At 43.7% G+C, this 20,263-nt stretch overlaps 1 protein-coding gene across 1 annotated transcript in view; it reads right to left on the bottom strand.

The window, feature by feature from the left end:
* LOC105936034 (VPS10 domain-containing receptor SorCS1) overlaps positions 1-20,263 on the bottom strand; it is a 234,871-nt gene that overhangs the window by 34,261 nt on the left and 180,347 nt on the right. Inside the window, exons 13-15 of the mRNA XM_012876673.3 lie at positions 7,465-7,556; positions 6,983-7,090; positions 2,594-2,711 (exon numbers count right to left, since the gene is read on the bottom strand). Of these exons, the coding sequence (XP_012732127.3) occupies positions 2,594-2,711; positions 6,983-7,090; positions 7,465-7,556 (318 nt within the window). The remainder of the gene's footprint in view (positions 1-2,593; positions 2,712-6,982; positions 7,091-7,464; positions 7,557-20,263) is intronic.

Below are 20,263 nucleotides of genomic sequence, written 5' to 3' on the forward strand. Positions count from 1 at the left end.
CTGATTCCCATTGTCAGCCTTATTTCTGTGCGTCTAAATGAATCAGCAGAAGGAAAAGAGCCGAGCGTCTCCCTGGACCTTCTGCCTTCGTGCAGCAGGTGTCAGTAGTGAGATGCTGAAGAAAGAGGATGGGATCCACAAACGGAGCGTCTGACAACCAGGAGCTGAAACTTTCCCAGTTCCAGCCCCTCCTCTCTTCCAACGTGTTTGTTTTCTCTGCAGAGGACTTCAGCGCTACTTTCAGCCGGCCGGGCTCTGTAATTGGCTCGGACTCTTGTCATCCTCCATGCTTCATGGTTTGATCATTAGCCTGCTCTGAACATATGGGTGTCTGGGCCATTTACAGCAGAGGGGCCATGAATAAAGGCTGCTTTGAGTCTCTGGCTCCGTGTCAACAGCAGCAGGTTGATGGGCAGATTCTCTGAATGCACGGTGCATGGGGGGGGGGGGGGTTTCTCCTGATAAAAGCTCATTTAGAACAACCTTTAATCCTCGTTAAGGCCCTTGGTTTTCAGCAGGACGACGATGCATTAATAGGCTTAAAGTGTTGACAGTTTATTTTAAATATGCACCTGTATTCACTCATTATAACCAATCAGAAACACATATTTACTCTCTGCCACCTTATGTTTAGACCCTTAGATCATTAGATAAAGGAAAAGAGAGCAGCTTTAGGTTCTGCTCAGCTGGTATCGTTTAATTGACTAAAGCATCAAAGTTTAATTGTGGAAATGAGACCAATCAGCTGGAGACTTCAGCCACATTGTGCCTTCATCAAATATGAAAATATGAAATGTTCCAGTGTAAGTCTGGAGCTTCCAGCCACCTTTATATTCCTCTAAGAGAGTCTGCTCGAAAGCTGAAGATGTGTTAAAATACCAATTCCTCATTCTGACTCTGGTTGTTTGAGTGAAAACCTAAAAAAAATAAAAGAATAAACCAGAAATATGCCCCTTCCTGTAACTTCAACAGGAAAAGTAGTTTTTCTTGAGACTTTGCATGTTTATTTTGTTTTGTTTTGAGCGATTTCAGAACAAAGACCTAAAAACGGCCCCATAGCATGATGGTGCCACCACCATGCCATGGTTCCAGCAGCCCACGGCCCCCAGCTGGGGGGGATCCAGAGATTTGTTTATTTTATTTTTTTACCAGTACATATTTAGCAAATTGTGTTTAATACAAAGCTCAAATGCCCCTTTTGGCCGATGTGTTTTAATTTGCTGTATTTTCAGGAAGCTTTGCTGAGATATCTGAAAACAATGAAGCGTCAGCCCTACCTCTGACCTGAAACCAGGAAGACTGAAGCCCATGACCCACACCTCCTTTGCTTTTGGTGTCACAGGAAGTCAACACAAACACCATTTGGGGTCTATGGATAAATATATTTCTCAACAAGGCTGCCCTGCACCATTTTGGGCAGAGCCTTTCAGGACCAACATGAAGCTCTCTGCCAGTCTACACTGACCATGCATCAGTTCATAGCTGCTGATGTGCACAACTTACACAACTATCAATCTACTGTAACTTGCATGAGAAAAATAAATGTTTCACGTAGTTTATTGTTTTATTTAACAGGGACTGTGTGCTACAAAAACGATAGCAGTAAAAGATGTTCTGCACCAGATTTAACTTAAGCTAGATTCCCTCTGTAGTCCCTGAGCAGGTGAGTTAATCATGCAGCCTAAAATCATACAGGAAACAGATTCTATGTCCACACGTACCAGGTTAACAACCAATCCACAGATCCGTATAAAATTACCAAAGTAGAACCAAATAGCATCATGTTCAGTTCTGACACCTCTGGATGTCTAATAACATTTTCCTGACATCACAAACATTGTCCTTCAGGTCTGAAGAGAGTAAAACAGGTCATAGAGCAACAGAACCTTCTGTAGAGGAGCCACATGCTCCCTGGTGCTGACAGACGGTAGATTTATGACACAGAGCGGTTCTGATCTGCTGCTCTGAAGCTAAAACTAAACCAGTGGCAGAAAGAAAGGTGCTTTACTGTTGGCTGAATGATCCGCGTTTATAGACTCTTCTGATTTTAAATGTCTAAAACACAACTGTGCCCTCGGTCTTGTTAGACACCGTTTTCTATGTTTCCATTTTGCATTGATTATTTTTCCTGGTTTTATGCAACTTTTTTTTATTTCTATTGTTTTTGAGCCCATTTGTGTTTTTTGGTCCAAGAACCGAGCAGAGGAGGGACGATCTGACTGTTGGAGGACGTTGTTCTCCGTCTCTCACACGTCCAGGTCCTGTTCCTCTGGGATTTATTTCTGCTTTACATCCAACGTCCAGCAGCACCTCCCAAGTTACGCAACAGTTAGCTCTGAAACTACAAGCTGCCTTTAGGGACTGCAGGCAGACCAGAGAGACAAGGGACACATACATCTGCCTGTTGCTCTCATCCTGCAGAGACATTTCATTTTTTTCCACTATAAAATCCCATTGTGGTTTACAATGAAGCATTGTGGAGTAAACTAAAGAGTAGTGTCACCTCATGTTTAACACCCTGATCACATTTTAATGAGTAAAACAACAGAAAGTGCTTCTCAGATCTTTATTTCTGTGCTGGCAGCCTTAATACCTGGTTGTGCAGATGCCACGTCTGATAGTCGCCTTCAGTGCACCTCCTGTTGAAGATGGACCTGAAATCTATTTTTACCAGCTGCCACTCAGAGCGATGACTGAAGTGCCCAAAGATCCTGGAAAGAAGTTATGTAAAAAAAAAAAAAAAAAAAAGGAAAAAGGTGTGAGATGTGATTGACGGGAGGAGCCGTTAACAGATTCAGTTTGCACTTATTTTTATCATATTATCACAAACAGATAGAAACCAGCCAGAATCCTACTCAGTGTAATAATACAATAATATTAGTCTGATTCACCATAGTTAGGTTAAACTCACATCAAATGTTAGGATGCAAAAGGTGTTTTGATTCATGTTTTACATTTTTTGATATTTAACATTCTGTTAAACTTGTTAAATGTTTTATAGTAAATATTCATGTTACCTAACAGAAATTAGAGTTAAAAACAATAAAGATTAGGAGCAGTGAGACCCTGAGGACACTGGATGGAAACCTGCTGAATGCAGAAAACCAAACAGAGCAGAATGTGGAACGTTTTGCTTGTTCTTGGTGAGGTTGACATGGATATAAACGGACGCCGTGGGATTTCCGTCATGGTGGCAGATGACTGGTGCAGACTGGAAGTCAGGAACTGAATCCAGAGGTGGACCTACTGCGGTGCTGCGTTGCTTCTGCACGGCTGCAAGGTGCAGAATGGTTACGGCCAAAACACCTTCACCACGCAGTCACCAGACCTCCCTCCACATACCAGTAATGATGCAGCAAAGTGCAAAATCATCCTGATTTATGGATGGAAAACAAAAGTTCTGCAGATCCAGCAGAACCACTTCTTCCAAGAATGCAAAGACACAAAAAAAAAGAATAAATCCTTCACCATAAAACTGAGATTATTTGCTAATACTGTCTCCTTTTCACATGTGCTGAAGCCGTTCTCCTCCCTCACCGGCTGCTCGTCAACCTCTAAAGTCAGTGAACCTCCTGGTGTGTTGGTGCACACTGAGCTTCTCCAACGGGCCTCAAGAGATCAGGAAGAACCTGCAGTGGGTGGAGAGGTCAGCGGGGCGTTCTCAGACCCCGACAGGAAGCCAGAGTCATTGGAACCAACTCTGCTCACTCCAGACACGTTCTCTTCTCTCCTCTCCTGTCTAGTAAACGCTTCAGGACTTTAAAAGTCAAATCCAACACACTTAAATTGTGTTTTTGGTTCTGGAGCGGTCCAGTAAGAGCAGCGTGCCGGTGTTCTGAGAAGGTTTGAACCCCAGAGTCTGCTTCCACGGGTCCCTGAGCAAGACCCTCAACCCCGATCGCTGCAACCTGCTCACTGCTCCCTCTGGGATGGTTTCATGCAGCAGAGATCTTCCTCTATCACTTAAAGACCGTATGGACAGAATGTAGTAAATATCCTGACGGTATTATTACTGTGTATTATTTTTTGTCTCTATGTGTGATATTCATACTGCCAAACGAGAGCCGACACTAACCGACAATAAACAATAATCTATTTTGTGATCAATGCAGCTTAATTGAGTTCATTAACTATCTATAAATATCATCATAATCCACTGTGGTTCTAGCACTTTTATCCAAAACCGGCTTCACAATGTTCACAAAAAACACCAAATTTAGATCAACAGGAGGCTGCGTGGGGGATTGTTTGTTCAGTCACTCTATGGTGGGTTTTATTTGTTCATCAGACACAGCCGTGTGTTAAAGTTCACCGGGGCAGAGGGAGTCCACATGGGGCAGAAAAGCAGTTCTGATTTTACAATAAAGGTGTTTTCCAACTTTGTAGCAATCCAAGGTAGTCTGCCAGAGAAAAGAAAATTCACCGTCGTCTTAAATCTTTGTTAGATTTGCAGTCTGCTCTTTGTCTTTGAGACAAAAGTAATAATGTGGAAGAGAAACGTGATTAAGAGACGTTCTTTTTTTTCAGACAGCCTTCCTTTGGTTTCTGCACAGCGGGACCGAAGAAAACAGACAAGAAGCCATCTTCCCTCCTCAGAGACACACATCACTACTTTCTAATTGTCTGTTGCCATATTACAAAAAAAACACAATAGAAATCAGACGAAACAATGACTAATCTATCCTCACTCTGAATGCTAATACCAACATAGTCTCTAGTTTTTCACTGACCACAATCTAAATACAATTAAAGGTTATTAGAACGACCAGGAGAGGATGTTCCATCTTCAGCTGGATGGAGTCGCTCTGTGTGTGTGTGTGTGTGTCTGTGTGTGTGTGTGTGTGTCTGTGTGTGTGTGTGTCTGTCAATTAGCGCCGCAGCCATCCGACCATGACAGGCACTTACTGCAGAAATTAGTACAAATTGATAAGAAAGCGGTGCATGATGGGCTTATGAAAACTGATGGCCAGCAGGCTGAGTGTTGCGGGGGTTCATCCTCACAGCGGCAGCATTGTCGTCCCAGAAATCCAGGTTCCTTCCCCAGTAATAATAAAAAGAAGTGCTGTGTTCTCCTTCAGCCTGCAGAGTGCTGTCACTTTCCCTGGTTCCTCCCGCTGCGACCCGTCTCTCCCCCGCCGAGCGGCCCCGCAGCTCGCCGTCACTCCGTCATCAGTGGCAGGTGTCATGAAACATTGATGCGTCTGCGGAGCCCCTCTGGTAACATGCCCCACGGCTCCAGTCTCTGCTGCAATAAGCGGGACGCTGCTGCGTCACGTGAACGCTGGCCGGCTCCTGGCTCTGACAATAACAAACGTGGAGGGAATCTTCATGAGTCTGCTCTCTGAGGGCACTCTGATTCACTCTGACCAATTTCTAAAGCGGTTGAAAGTTTTCAAAATTAAGCTCTCTCTGCTGATTCCCCAAGTCCCCCCCCCCCCACCTTTCTTTTTGATCATTTTCCTTCATGCTCTTCAAATGGATGGTGGCACCGCCGCCGGCTGCCAAAGCATTGATCTGCTGTGATCAAAATCTGGAAACAGCCATTTTTGATGTTGGCTAGACCTTGAGAGTCACCTTTTTTATTCATGAAGAACAAAGTAAGCAGAGAGGGATGCTGAATGGCCCAGAAGGCAAGGCCAAGCTCGGGTTAAAGCAATTCATCTGTTTTTTTTTTTTTTGTCAGAGTAGGTTAAAACGAGGTCGGCAGTATCTTACCTACATCAGTCTGCAGTCAGAGAAATCTGTGTTTGGAGAATCAGGCAGAAATACGACCAGACAACAGCAAGTTCTCCTTCCTGATGCTACAAAGCGTCAGACATGCTGCAGACCCGCTGAGTCCATCAGGACTGTTTGAACATTTCTAACCAACCGCTCTGTGAGCTGATTAAAACCATATCACTGTATCTTTTCATCTTTGTTTTCCAGTCACTCGGTTGTTGCTTTCAAAATAAAGCTTCAGTTTAATGATCAGGCTGGAGAGTTTTCTCCTGTTAAAGCAGGAAGTCGATAAGAGGAGCACCACAAGTCCCCCGTGTTTTGGACTCCAGCGGTACTGAAGTGCCCTAGAGGAGAGAGTTGTTGACCCAGTGGTTAGAGAAGGGTGCTTCTGGGAAGGCTGCATGTTCCCGGTTTGAATCCCAAAGACTGCCACTCTGAGCAAGACCCTGAGCCCAAGAACGGCAGCCTGATGCTCTCTGAGGGTCGGGTTGGATGCAGAGGACACGCCTTGACACATGCATGCTCAGTATGAGGGATTGCTGCAAAGCCGTGGACAATGCAGACGACTGTCCACTGTGGCTCTACGCTCTTCCAGGAGTGAATGCTGCTTGGAGAGACTTGATGCAATCAACTGGTTCCCTTATATAGGACAATTTTGACCAATCTGTATAATCATGAATTGAATTTGACTTTGTAAAGAGCCTTGAGATGACATGTTTCATGAATTGGCGCTATATAAATAAAAAGTTGACAAATAAAGATGATTGTTATTATTTTATGTTGATTATTGTCGTTTTTGATGTTATCATTCAGTCAAAGGAAAGGAGGAGATTTTCTACAGTTACAACCGTCTGGCTTTCTTGTCAATATGGACGAATATCTCTGAGGGTTTTTTACAACAGTTACTAAATAATGTATTCTGATGTTCTGATGGCCAAATGGGCTCAAGCCCACCTCCAGCAAAGGGTTCTTCAGAAAGTGGTGAATGTAGAAATATTTCAACATTTTGTATTTGATGACTGAGCAGGTAGAAATGCTGCTTTGGAGGGAATTAGCTCTTGTTTTTGGTCCAGCTCTGAGTATTTGCAGCTTGATTCTACCTTTATTAACCGTCTCTGGTCCTCCAGACGGTGCATGGTCCAGTTAATGCTCAAAAGATGTACTTGATAAAAATAAAATCCCTGTCATACACACCCAGACCCGTGAGCACCTTGTCATATTTCTTTATTTTTTCCCTCCAGCAGCTGCGGTTTGTGCCACTTACGTCATGATGAGCGTCTCCTCGCCCGGCTCGCCCAGCACGCCGTCCACAAACAGCGGCGTGTTGCTGAAGCTGTACTTGTTCCACTGCCGCCCTTCGTCGAAGCTCAACCTGAGAACACAAACAGCTGCTGCACAAGGGAGCCATGCTAATCCCCCGACTGTGTGCACAAGCTAATGACCCTTAGAGGTGTCTAACAACTTTATTTCATATTCTGAGCAGGACTGAGGGACTGCGCTCGCTGCACAGCGATCAGTGAGAGCCGAACTCATTACGACTTCAAACACGGAGCGGGGGAAATCCAATGACAGTCGTAAGAGCAGTCATTTTCCACGGCTGCCGGCTCCTCTAGCAGGAATCATATCATCCCTACAGTTCCAAGACAAACTCATTTGCTTTTTTGTTTGACTAACTTAAGACTCGGAGCTCCCTCTGAGGGAATTAGTCATGCTGTGACAAACGGCGGCTCCGTCGTAATGACTCACCACAGGTGTCGGATGGGAAGTGGAGTGTGTCTTATTGCCACCAAGGCTCCACCTTGGTCGAGATAAAGCACGGCGTACTCCTCATCAAAGATCTACAGGAGGAAGAGGAAGGCACAGAGGACTCAGCCAAGGGGAGCAGCTGATGCAGTACGGAGTCTGAGCTTTTCTCTCTGATGCTACATATCGTTGACCTCAGAGAGCCTCACATGATTCTGTTCAGTCCAAACCTACTCAATGTGACTTCATAGAACAGACACAGGTTAAATCTGGGCCCTCTGGTTTCACAGCAGCTTCCAAATGATCGTTCGTCATTGTGTTTCATTAAAAACGCCTCAGTTATTGAGAGGTTTGCAATGAAGCGACAGGTTTGTTAGAGAACAGCCAGCATGAAGGCAAAGGAGGAAGTTCTGGTCCGGTTTAAAGCCGGGTCAGGTTCTAAAACATTATGCCAAGCTTTGAACATTTCCCAGAGCTCTGATCAATCCACCATCTCATGAAGCCTGGAGGTAAATGCAGCTCAAGATGGAAAATCTGCTTACAGGACAACTATCTGCAATAAATTACAGTAAATCCTGGAATAAAACAAGTAGACTTAGACCAGAGCATAGACCTGTGTTAGAATGGCCTAGTCAAAGTTCAGACCCAAGCCTGATGTATATCCTGTGGCACAGCATGACATTTAAACAATCGTTCCCCACTCAATCAGACTGAGCATGAGCTTTGTTGTTGCAAAAAACATTGATGAATGATGAAAAAGTAGATAAGCAAAGCTGGCAGAGACAGGAAGTTGGTCCTATGTTTTTCTCTTTATGTTTACACATGTATGTTGCATCTTATAATAAAAATAAATGGAAAGGCTGTTGTGTCTGCATGCTACATGTAAAGGTGCATTCTGTGTTGATCGCCTGCTGTTGGTAGCTTTAATTTGCTCCTGAACGCACCTTTACATAGGGATAACATGTAAATAACTTGCTCCTGGTTCGTCTTAGGTGTGAATGTACCTTTATGATGTGCGTTCTGAGCCGGTTTCTGCCTCATCAGAAATGTCATTTGTGGTAACCCATAATAACAATAAAGCTTCTTGAATCTCTTGAATCTTAAATATCTGCTGATGCTCTCATCAAATAAGCTGCATAACGAATCGTTGCCTCTATGCTCGACAGTTTTTAAATCCCTTTTTGTAATGAAGCTTCTTCCAAATAACGCATGAACAATTATCAGAAACGAAGAAATGTGCCTTTTAAGACAACCTCCAGCTCTTTTACATTATCAATAAACATGTACAGCACGCAATAAGCATCTACATTCTAACTTTGGAAGATATGTTCAGAGTTTTCTGACCTTTTCATGCTTGAATTACACATTTCAAGCATCAACTTGATCCCAATTTATTCTGGCCCAAAGGAAGCAAAGTCTTGGCTTGCCTTCATGTCCCTGAGGCATCTATACAGTTTGAACCTTGTTCCCGTTCTGACTGTCTCCATTAAGCTCTGTCTCCAAGACAAATTTAGTAATGATTTGTTTTCTGTCTGTAAAGGAACCTTTATTGGCTCTGACAGCAGTCTTCTTGCAAAGGATGGAAGGATGTTAACAAAAAGATGCTCTGATCACCCGGTCAGAAGTAAAGTAAATATTATTTATACAGCACCTTCCTCAGACAGGAGTCACAAAGTGCTTTACAGAACAAGGCATAAAATACAAAACAGCACAAAATAAGGTACATAGAGTCATAGCAGCCCTTGTGAAAGTGAGTTTAAAATGCTTTCTTAAAAAATATGTTTTCAGTTGTGTTTTAAAATCATCCATGGAGGTCACCAAGCGCAGGTAAAGTGCTGCCTTCCTCAGCTTGGAAGGACCTGTCTCCCCTCCTAAAATGGGTTTGAGGGCCATTAAGGCCGAATCAAGTCACAGATATAAGAGGGAGCCTGTCCATGTCGGGCTCTAAGGTCAGGACCAAAATGTTCAAATTTACGCGGTACACAACGGTTAGCCAGTGTAGAGCTTTGAGGATGGCAGTTATGTCTGCTAGTACCTGTCAAAATCCTCAGTGTTGCACTAGATGCAATGGAGCTAGGACTGTTTAGTTCAGACAGGTGAACAGACAGGTGAACAGACAGGTGAACAGACAGGTGGACAGACAGGTGAACAGACAGGTGAACAGACAGGTGAACAGCCAGGTGAACAGGCAGGTGAACAGGCAGGTGAACAGGCAGGTGAACAGACTGTTGCAATAGTCCAAACATGAAGACACAAATGCATGGATCAGCATCCCAAGGTCGTTTTTTTTAATAAACTGAATTTATGAGTTTTGCGACGTTACGCAGTTGAAGGAAACGGTTTTTCTAACTGTTGTTTTGTGTGATGCTCCAGGGACATTGTCTCAGCAAATAAAACTCCTAGGTTTCTCAGACTGTGTTCTGTCGCCTGGTTTAAGTCACCCAGGTGCTGCTTAATACCAGCCATAACTTTGTCTGGAGGATAATGATCTCTTGCCTGTGTGGTTTCCTACAGACTAAATGTTGAGGGTTTAAGTGATTTCTTTTAGCATCTTGCAGTCTGCTCTCGGGGTGAAACTGTTTGGTGTCTATCCTCAGACTTTCCTCCACTTGTTGAGTATTTTCTATTCAATTCAACGACTGATATAAAACTGGGGGAAAATGCCGAGTAATGATATTGTCATCATGTGCAACTGATGTGAAATGTCTGTCTGTGACTTACGCTGTTTTATGTGGGAATAAATATGGGCTGCCCTAATTTTTGTTTACCATGAATTTCTTGTTTTATTAAATGTTACAAATTCTTTAATTTGTTATTGATGTTATTGTGTTTATTCATATGACTGTATACAAATAAACCAAAAAAATGGGTTTTAAGTAGAAGTAACTCTTAACGCTTCCCCTTATTTGTAAACATATATAATCTAATTAAAGCTTAAGAAACCTGCCCCCAAGGCTCATGTTGAGTTAATGTATGTGTGGGATAGATGCATAAAAGGAATGATTAATTCACTCGTATTAAAGACAGTCTGGTCTGTCAAGACTTGTAAAATAAATCCTGAGTGAAGAGGCAGATGTGTTCACTGAGAAAGCGACAGTTCATCACTTTTTATTGTGCAATATGGCAGGTAGCTTCAGATTCATACCTGGAAAATGACTTTCAGAACTTAGTATCTGCTGCAGCAATTAATAGAAGTCAATATTAAACTTTACCACCGGAAACTGGAGATTTTTCTTTGATTTCAATCAGTAAAGTTTTTGGTAAATTTCAGGATAGGTCAATCAAACAGAAAGTCAACTTTATGTGGCGTTGGTATGTCTAAAAATGTGGTTGAATGGAAAACCAATGCACCAGTGTAGAGGATGTCTCTGGCACCAAGATCTGCACCATAAGGGCAAATCAGAAACCCTGGATAACCACTGAGATACGCACAATGCCAAGGATGAGAATTGCAGCGTTCAGGTGTTGGGACAGAGAGTCAGTCTAATCAGTGCCATTAAAGCCCATAGGTGCCTTTTAAAGTGCCATAGGCAGCAAAGCATTCCTACAGTCAGAAAATCCAGGGATTCTTCCACAACCCGAAAAAAAAAAACAGACACATGTGACCATCACCATCACAGATTACAACTCTCCTCTAACCTGTGAGCTCAACATAGACATTGTCAACACACTCAATAATTACTTTGGTCTGTTTGAAGCTCTCAGCAACACTCCGGTGAGGATATCTACTCCTCACCCAGATGAACCGGCACTCAGACTTGAGACAGCTGAGAACGTTGAGAAGACTCAATGCACAGAAAGCAGCGGACAACGAACTAGAACGGGTGTCAAAGACTCTGCAGACCAGCTGCCTCATGTCCGCAGAGATTTGATCCACTCCAGGGTGCTCACCGTTCCAACCGCTCCACAGAGGAGGTCATCTCCTCTGCACTCCATCTAAGCCTGGAATACGTGGAGGAGAACAACACCCTGTTTCTGGACTCAGCATTCAGCTAAATCAGCACCTGGAATCAACCCCCCCCCCCCCCCCCCACCCCCAGTGTAGCTGGGTGCTGGATTTCACAGACAGATCCCAGTCTCCCCAGGTTGGCTAAAGCATCTCCAGTGTCATCTCCCTCAGACCCAGCCCCCCCCGGCCTGCGTACTGAGCCCACTGCTCTTCATAAACGCTTTCAGTACAAACCACATCATTAATCATGGGAACAACACGCCAGTGGTGGGTCTCATCCGGAACAACAACGACCTGGCCTACAGGGAGGAAACACCTGGACTAGTGTGACAAAAAACAATCTGATCCTGAGTGTCAACAGAACAAAACAGATAGCTGACTTCAGGAAAAGTCAGCTAAGTCACACACCCCTCCTCATCAACGACGCCGCAGTGGAGCAAGTCAGCAGCATCAAATTCCTAGAGATGCAGATACTTTGATCTGGTCCCTCCACACCATCTGCTCTCTGAGAAGAGAGAACAGCAGAGTCTGCACTTTCTGCACTTTCTGCGTAAGATGTAACGCGTAAAGCTCCCCCTCCCATCCTCACCACTTTTTACTGACTAGCTGCATCTCTGTGTGGTTTGGGGCCTGCAACGCCTCAGACTCTACCTGTAACCTTCCTTAAAAAGTCCAGCTTGTCTTTGCATCTGACCTGATCCAAATAGTAAATTCATCTTTCTCATCAGTTGTTAAACCACTGATAAGAAGAGCAATCTGAATAAATCACATCTGCAGAATCACAGACCAATCACCAACCTGCCATTTATCAGTAAAATTATTGATAAAATAGTTTCCTCACAATGACCGACCGCTTTGATGTTTTCCAGTCAGGTTTCCTCACCACAGAACTGAGATCATCCTCGTCAAAGTGTTCAATGACGTCCACATAAATACAGACTGTGGAAGAACCACGGTGCTGGTTCTTTTGGACCTCAGTGCAGAATTTCACCCTGTTGACCATGAAATATTATTAAAGCGACTGGAGAACTGATCAGACTCTCTGGGTCAGACTCAGTTGGTTTAAATCCTCCCTAAAGAACAGAGACTTCTTTGTGTCAGCAGGTAATTTCTCATCAGAGCAGACAAAAGTCACATGTGGGGTTCCCCAAGGTTCCATCCTGGGAACCCTTCTATTTTATATCTATAAGCTCCCACTAGCTGAGGTTATAACAAGAAACAAGATTAGTTACCATGACTACGCAGATGATGCTCAGCTCTACATCACCATGTCACCAGGTGACTCTGAACCATCCATGACCTGAACGGATGCTTAGAACAATCAATGCATGGGGGTGCTAAAATGTTCTCCAGCTGAACAGAAACTAACATGAAGTTATTATCTTTGGACCTAAAGAGGAACAAACCAGAGTCAGCAGCAGCTTCAGTTCTTACAGCTACAACCTGGTGATCAGGTCTGAAATCTGGATGTAGTGATGGACTCAGACCTGAACCTTCAAGGACACATAAAGACGTCACAAAGTCAGCGTTCTACCACCTGCAACTCTCCCTGTGCCTCTTTGGCATGGGGACTGCTGCTTCTGTACTTCATTGCAATCCTCCCTCACTGTCACTCTGACAGACTACACACACACCCTCATCCATATACATCTGATGGCTGAAAGTCAGAAAGAAACAGGTCCTGCCTGTCTACCTTGATGCCAGAGACGCTCTTGATTTCCTAATGTCAATCACGTAATTAGGAAAATATCCTGAGAAGTCACGTTTCTAAGCAGAACTGCTACTTGTAGGGAACCAGCTTAGTATGGCATATGATATGCCTGAAATACCAAGACAGGATATGTGAAAAAAATGTATATATTTAAGCTTGTTTAGCTTTTACAAAGTCAGAGCCAACCAAAGAGACTCAACAGAGAAACTACTATGAGATAGACCGACACAAAGAGTCAGAGCATGTAACATCCTGACAAAAAGAGGTTGGAGTATGTTCTACCCAGTAATAATGTCTTCAGTGTCTGGTAACTCAACGTCAGCTGAAAGAAGACAGGTAGCTTGTAAGGTTGGCAAAACAAAAGCCAACCAAATGTCAGTCAGCTGCTGCTACAGGGAGATGAGAGAGGCTTGTAGATTCCAAAAAACATCTGAACGTCCTTCAGAAGGAAAAATCAAAGACTTCATTCCCAACAGAAGGGGTGTCATATTGTTTTACACTTCCACATGTCACGGGCAAACTGGAATTACTTCACAGGGTACATTTCAGGAGCATGACGTTCCAGCAGCAGAAAGAGCACTCACCTGTCTCCACGTGTTTCCTGCATCAGAGGTGATGAACACGCTGACGTTGCTGGTGGTCAGCTCGGCGCCGATGGAGCCTGCAGACCAGATTCACACAATGACGGGAGCAGCAGGGGGTGTACACAGGAAACAAAGCCTGTTTGAGATCAAATCTGAACTTTTATACACCCATAATTCCAGCCAGCAGTGATCTACTTAACAGCCGCAGACCGCGGCTGTAATTACGGTGCTTCAGCAGAGCTACGCTGCACTGTGACATTTGCACAAAATGTCCCAAATTAACCAATAAATCCTGATTACTGTATTCATCTTTCAGCACTTTGGACCACATTAAGACAAGCTTTCTTAATCCAGTGCAAAAGGCTGTAATTGCTTTAATTCAGCCTGTAATTGGTGCCAGGTGGCATGATTGTTCCCCAGGAATGAACTCTCCATGAGAGTTGCACACAACGGCTCAAAGTCACAAATCTGATCCAGTTTCCGCCTCCACATTGAGAACGGTGACCTACGGAAAGTGACCATCAAAGGCTGATTTTCAGATTATCTGCATCCTTTTCTATCTCATTCTGTAGCACAATGAGGATAATAACAATCCGCGCCGCCGTTGAGTGTCAGTTTACAGCGAACAGATTGGCGCTTTATGACTCAGACTTCTTCCACTCGCTCGCTCGCGCGGTCCATACGCTCAGCAGACTGTAGCAATGGAAATGTGATCATGATGACTGAAAATGTTCTAAAATTAGATCTCCGGATGGAGAGCTAGAAATTATTTTACAGTTATTTTCCTCCTCCATGACCGCAGCTGGAATAATGACGGCTCAGACCAAGCGGGTCGATTGCTGCACTGAGAGCTGTTTAATTCACTGCTTCACGCTTGGAGTGCGAGCTTGGCCTTCTGCAGACACCTGAGGTGTGTGCTGATGAGTTATTGACAGTGTCGGTCCATATGGGAGTAAATATCACCAAGGTGTGAATCCACCTGGAAGGCAGCTGATGTCATATTCCTCCATTTTTCTTTTCTTCTTCATGCTATAGGGCAGGTCTTTGTTCTTGATGCTTTATGGTTTTATATTACTGACTCCAGTTCACCAGCAGCAAGAGGAAATAGCTGCTAACAGCTGAGTACCTGTGCTGAGACAAAAGTGTTCACTCCCCTTAAACTTTCTCACATTTTGTCAAATTACAATCAAAACTCAAAGTATGCTGGGGAAGATTCTCATCATTAGGTCATGGTCAGTTCAAAAAAAGTTAAAAAACAAAGCAACTGGACATTCTTCTGAAGTTTGCACTGGAAAAACAGAACTAGAAATAAGTAAAATGTTCTTAAAATTAGTGTATTTGTCCTTGATTTGATCAGGTAAATAAGATGATTTGCCAGTGGAATAAGAGTTCTGCACTTAAAATAGGAACAATTCATCTCAATCATCTTATTTCAAGTACAGGGTGTCTAATTATCTTATTTTAGGGGTCAGAATACTAATTCCATTGGCAGATAATTACCTGATCAAATCAAGGGTAAATACACTACCTTTAAGAACATTTTACTTATTTTTAGATCTGTTTTTGCAGTGTGAAGACGTTTCGCTTCCCATCCAGAAAGCTTTCTCAATTCAAATGTCTGGAGTAGAGTGGAGTTCCAAGCTTTATATTATTGCTGAAGAAGGCCTTGTTCTGGCTTAGATAAAATGCAAATTAAACAGAAACTGGTGCACCCCTTAGCAAAACCAATTAGTGTTTTATTGCAGAGAGGAAGAATTTTTATGGATAAAACTGAAAAGGTCCAATCAAAGTCCAGACATACATTAAATTAAGAATTTGCTCACATACTATTGCCATCCAGTTTGACTGAGTTTGAGAATCTTTGCAAAAAGGAATGGACTAAAAAAATCCATCTGTAGATGTTTAAAGCTGGTAGAGACAAACTCAGGACGCCTGGTAGCTACCGGTGCAGTGAAAAGTGCTCACACACAAAACATGTTTTTAATTATAAAGAACACATTTTATGATTTTCCTCCACAGCTAAACAATGTGTCGAACTATCATATAAACCCCGCTAAAATGCATTGAACAAAAAAAACATGTGAACAGGTTCAAAGGGTATGAACACTCAGAGAAAATCTGACCGCAGAGTTTTCTTCTACATGTAGTGAATGTCTCTGACTTTAAGCATCCACAATCCACAGAAAACGAAAAAGATCTGAAATGCAGGAAGAGCCTCAAAGTCATTAGTTTGATGCTTCAAATTGAATTTATTAGAATTTTAGGCTACAAACTATAGCTCAAATAATAAAAAACTCTTCTGAACACTGTTGAAAGAGGTCAGTAAATAATTAGCGGGTCTCTCTAACGGGTTTAAATGCAGAGGATCCAGAAAGCCGACAGACCTCCAGCGCCGTGAGGGGAAGCAGACTTCCTCACACCCACCTGAGGCGACAATGATCCCCGGCGCCGACTCCCTGCTGGCGATGTTTCCAGATGTGTAGGGATTGGCAGACACGTGAAGATGGAGATGTAATGAGCAGTACGGCTGCAGAGGGAGAAATCAAAATCTCAATTAGCCGAAGCTTCGGGCCGAGCCGGCGGGATCACTGAGACACGGGCGAACGCCTCGGCTGCTGCATCGACTCGCATCCGCAACCCTCCCAAGTCATAAGCTCCATCGCAGACACGGCCTCCCCATTGGCCGGCCTCACCATTAATTTTGATTGGGTTAACCTTTACCGACACAATTCTCATTACGAGGCGGCGAAATGCCAGTGGAGGAGGCCATGTTGTGACGGGCTGTTTGGAGGTTTATTAAAACTCTGACATTTGCTGACAAATGACTGCATAATACGAGAAGAAGGGGAAAAATGCCACAGAATACCTAATTGGTTTGTTTTGTTTTTTGAAGTGATTATTTCTGGTCTGGGTCTCAGGTTGGGAGGAGATGTAGGGGAATGTTTGGGACCAGGCGAGCTGTTTGCTTTGATTGTTGAACTTTAGCGTCTGAGTGAAATCTGGAGTGAACTACGAGTTGCCCCGACGTTTCGGCAGCTCTCAGAGAGACGGACAGATGAAGAAGAGGAGCGTGCTTCTCCGCGTGACACCCTCCTCTTCTTCCCGTTGCTTAAATGGGAGGTCAGCTTATCGGACTGAATCAGAACGGCTGACCTTTCAGCACAGCCGCCTCGGAGCACTCAGCTTTGACGGCTGCTGCTCTCTCTGAGCTCGGACTCACGTTGCTGCTGGGATCAGTCGGCTTCTGTCTGTCAGATGGACGCGCCCACACGGGCTGAAAAAAAGAGAAACGCAGGAGCGCTCACCAGCACGCAGTGGATGCTGTTGCCTCGCAGGTCTCTGCTCGGGGCCTGCAGCAGCCTCCAGTCTCTGCCGCGGTTGTAAGTGATGTACGTCTTTACTTGGCTGTCTGTCTTTTTGTTGGCGAGAAACATCCCTTTTATTCCTGCAACCTGGGAAATTACACAGAAAACAGGTTTCAGTGAAACAGGCAGATCTCTGATGTCCACAGAAAATCATCAGGCCCAGAAAGTTGAACCCAGATATTTACGTATAACTGCAGAAAATGACTCATCTTAACACTTGTTTGATTCTAAATCAGAATAAACTATCATACCTTAGGTTAGTTAAGATTCAAAAGATTATTTCAGGTTGCAACTTTGCAGATTCAAAGACAGAATTTGGAAAACATTCCCATTACCATTGCTAATTTGGAAAAGCATAAATAACAATTTCATGATCTGATAGGCTGATGCAAAAGTCTAAGGAAAATGCCAGGATGTTCCTAAAATAACTTGTTTTATCTGCTTAAGCAATTACCTACATCACTGCAAAAACAGAACTAAAATTAAATAAAATTTTCTTGAAATCATTGTATTTTTCCTTGATTTGAGCAGGTAAATAAGACTATTTGCCAGTAGAATAAGATTGTTGCACTTAAAATAGGAACAATTCATCTCTATTGTCTTATTTCAAGTGCAGGATGTCTAATTATGTTATTTTAGAGATGAATTGTTCCTGTTTTAAGTGCAAAAATCTCATTCTATTGGCAAATAGTCTTATCTACCTGCTCAAATCAAGGAAAAATACACTCATTTCAAGACATTTTTACTTATTTTTAGTTCCCCTTTTGCAGTATAAACAGCCTGGGAATGTCCAGCCATCTTATTATTCAGGAGAGAGTCGGCTTCTGTCTCCCAGAGATTAAAGCGTTTTGGTCCAAAATAGCCAAATCAACTCCAGAATCAAAGCTCAAGACCTTTTAAGGATGCTGGTATTAGAAGGTAATTCTCTATATAGAAAGCAGTCTGGACTGAAAGGATAGGAGGAAGGAATTACGTCAAAAACAGCATAAAGGTTTGCAAATTCACTCAGGGACAAAGACCTTAGCTTTTGGAGACGTGCTATATAGTTCATATTAATAAAATGAAAGCGTTTGAGCATCGTTACCTTTAGAGGAAAGCGGGAGCTTGTAATCCAAACTCAACTTTAAAACGCACCAACTTGCTGTGGCTGCGTTCTGCTGCTGGATGGACTTTATGAATCGATGGTATCATGAGCAGAGAACAATATGTGGGCAGAGCTGAAAAGGTATTAGTGAGCAAGGAGGCCTAACAACTGGTTCCAGCGGTTCTGTCAAGACGAAATATTACTGAACCTTCTGGGAGGAAACCCAACATATTTCATCAAAGTTGTTAGATTAAAAGGCAATCTCCCAAATAATACAGAAGTGCATGTTAAATCTAAGGAGGGAATCAAATTGTTTTGAGAAAGTCTGTCTCTATCATTAGTGTGGGATTCAGTGAATAAATAATCCTAATAATCCTAATTTAACTAAAACAGGAAAATCAGACTAACTGTGTGTTAGGACACAGCGTATGTAAATATCTGCCTTCAGCTTCCGTTTAAAGTTACTATAAAGCAGATAAATACAGCTCAGTGCAAAGCAAATGGGACGCCTCGGCTTGATTGCAGCCCACTCACAGACCTGCTCTGTATTCCTAACAAAACCAAACACAGCAACAAATGCTGAGTGGTAAATGATCGACCGTCTGGAGACTTGTGGGTAATCAATGTGTGCCTTAAATGAATCTGACTCCCCGCTGGAGGCCCGCGGGGCGCCGCAGCCGGGCTGAACCCAGTCGCTGACGCTTGCATCAGCCCATGAAACTCCACTCTGGTAATTGGCAGATACTTCAGTCTCCCTCCGAGTGGAGATTTAGCATAACTTGCGTCGTGGGTGGCGACCCCAATCAGGGCGGCGGATTCGATTCTATCTGCGCGGCCGCAGGAAGACATGAGCTGCATCGATGCAGGATTAATTACCAGATCCACAGATAAAGTTTCATATAATGGCAGGTGGTCAAATCATTTGCATAAAATCATAAAGATTAGATAGGTTTCATATAGCATTGCTGTTTATTATCTTAGCTTCAGGAAAAAGTATATTCCAGGAAGAATTCCCTCTCCGGCTGATGTGGAAACTTTGAAGCACCTTCAGAGGAAAGATCTCTTCTTACACTTAAAAAGCTGCTTTATTTCATCTTCTCTGCCTTCAAGCTCTGATTCACTGATCAGACTTTTAATAAAGCTACAGGCCAGCTGCTTTTAACCTACACCTCCTACTTAAATCAGAAAGGAGGTGCTGGAATGAAAACCAAACTCTGCTGCTGTGCCTGCAGTCTGCTTACCTCGTACAGGTCCACCATGACGTTTGCCCTCCAGGCCCATGCTGCTGACCACGTTCTCCAGAGCCCAGCGTTGTAGAAGACTCCCGAAGTGTCCGACACGTACAGGTTGTAGGTTTCGTTCTGGTTCCACTCCTGAACGGCGGCCACCACGCGGGTTTTCATCAGTGCTGATCACGTGCAGTTCCTGGGACAAAGATCAGAAGACCGCAATTTATATCTGTGATTTCTAACATTAGAATGGTTTTCATACATTAACCTATGGGTTTGTAAATGTTTGGTGGGCATTTTAATTGAGCGTTGATAATAATGCAGCTCCTCCAGAGCCACCATGGGCCTCCTGGCTGCTTCTCTGGTTAAAGTTCTTCTCTCTGGTCTGCTGTGATCCATCCATGTCTTCAGATGATGGAATGGTGATGGAATGGATGTTGGATGGATGGATGGATGGATGGATGGATGGATGGATGGAAATTGGATGGAATGGTTTGATGGATGGATGGATGGATGGATGGGTGGATGGATGGTGAAAATGAATTGAAGATGGATTTGATGGGATGGAATGGATGGGTGGGTGGGTGGGTGGGTGGATGGATGGGTGGGTGGGTGGGTGGGTGGATGCTGGATGGATGGATGGGTGGGTGGGTGGGTGGATGGATGGGTGGGTGGGTGGATGAAGGATGGATGGATGGATGGATGGATTGGTGGGTGCTGGATGGATGGCTGATTGGTGGGTGGGATGGCTGGCTGGATGGCTGGATGGATGGATGGATGGATGGATGGATGGATGGATGGATGGATGGATTGGTGGGTGGATGGAAGGGTGGATGTGGATGGCATGGATGGATGGATGGATGGATGGATGGATGGATGG

The sequence above is a fragment of the Fundulus heteroclitus genome, chromosome 5 (genome assembly GCF_011125445.2).
Source record: "Fundulus heteroclitus isolate FHET01 chromosome 5, MU-UCD_Fhet_4.1, whole genome shotgun sequence".
NCBI classification, from domain to species: Eukaryota; Metazoa; Chordata; class Actinopteri; order Cyprinodontiformes; family Fundulidae; genus Fundulus; species Fundulus heteroclitus.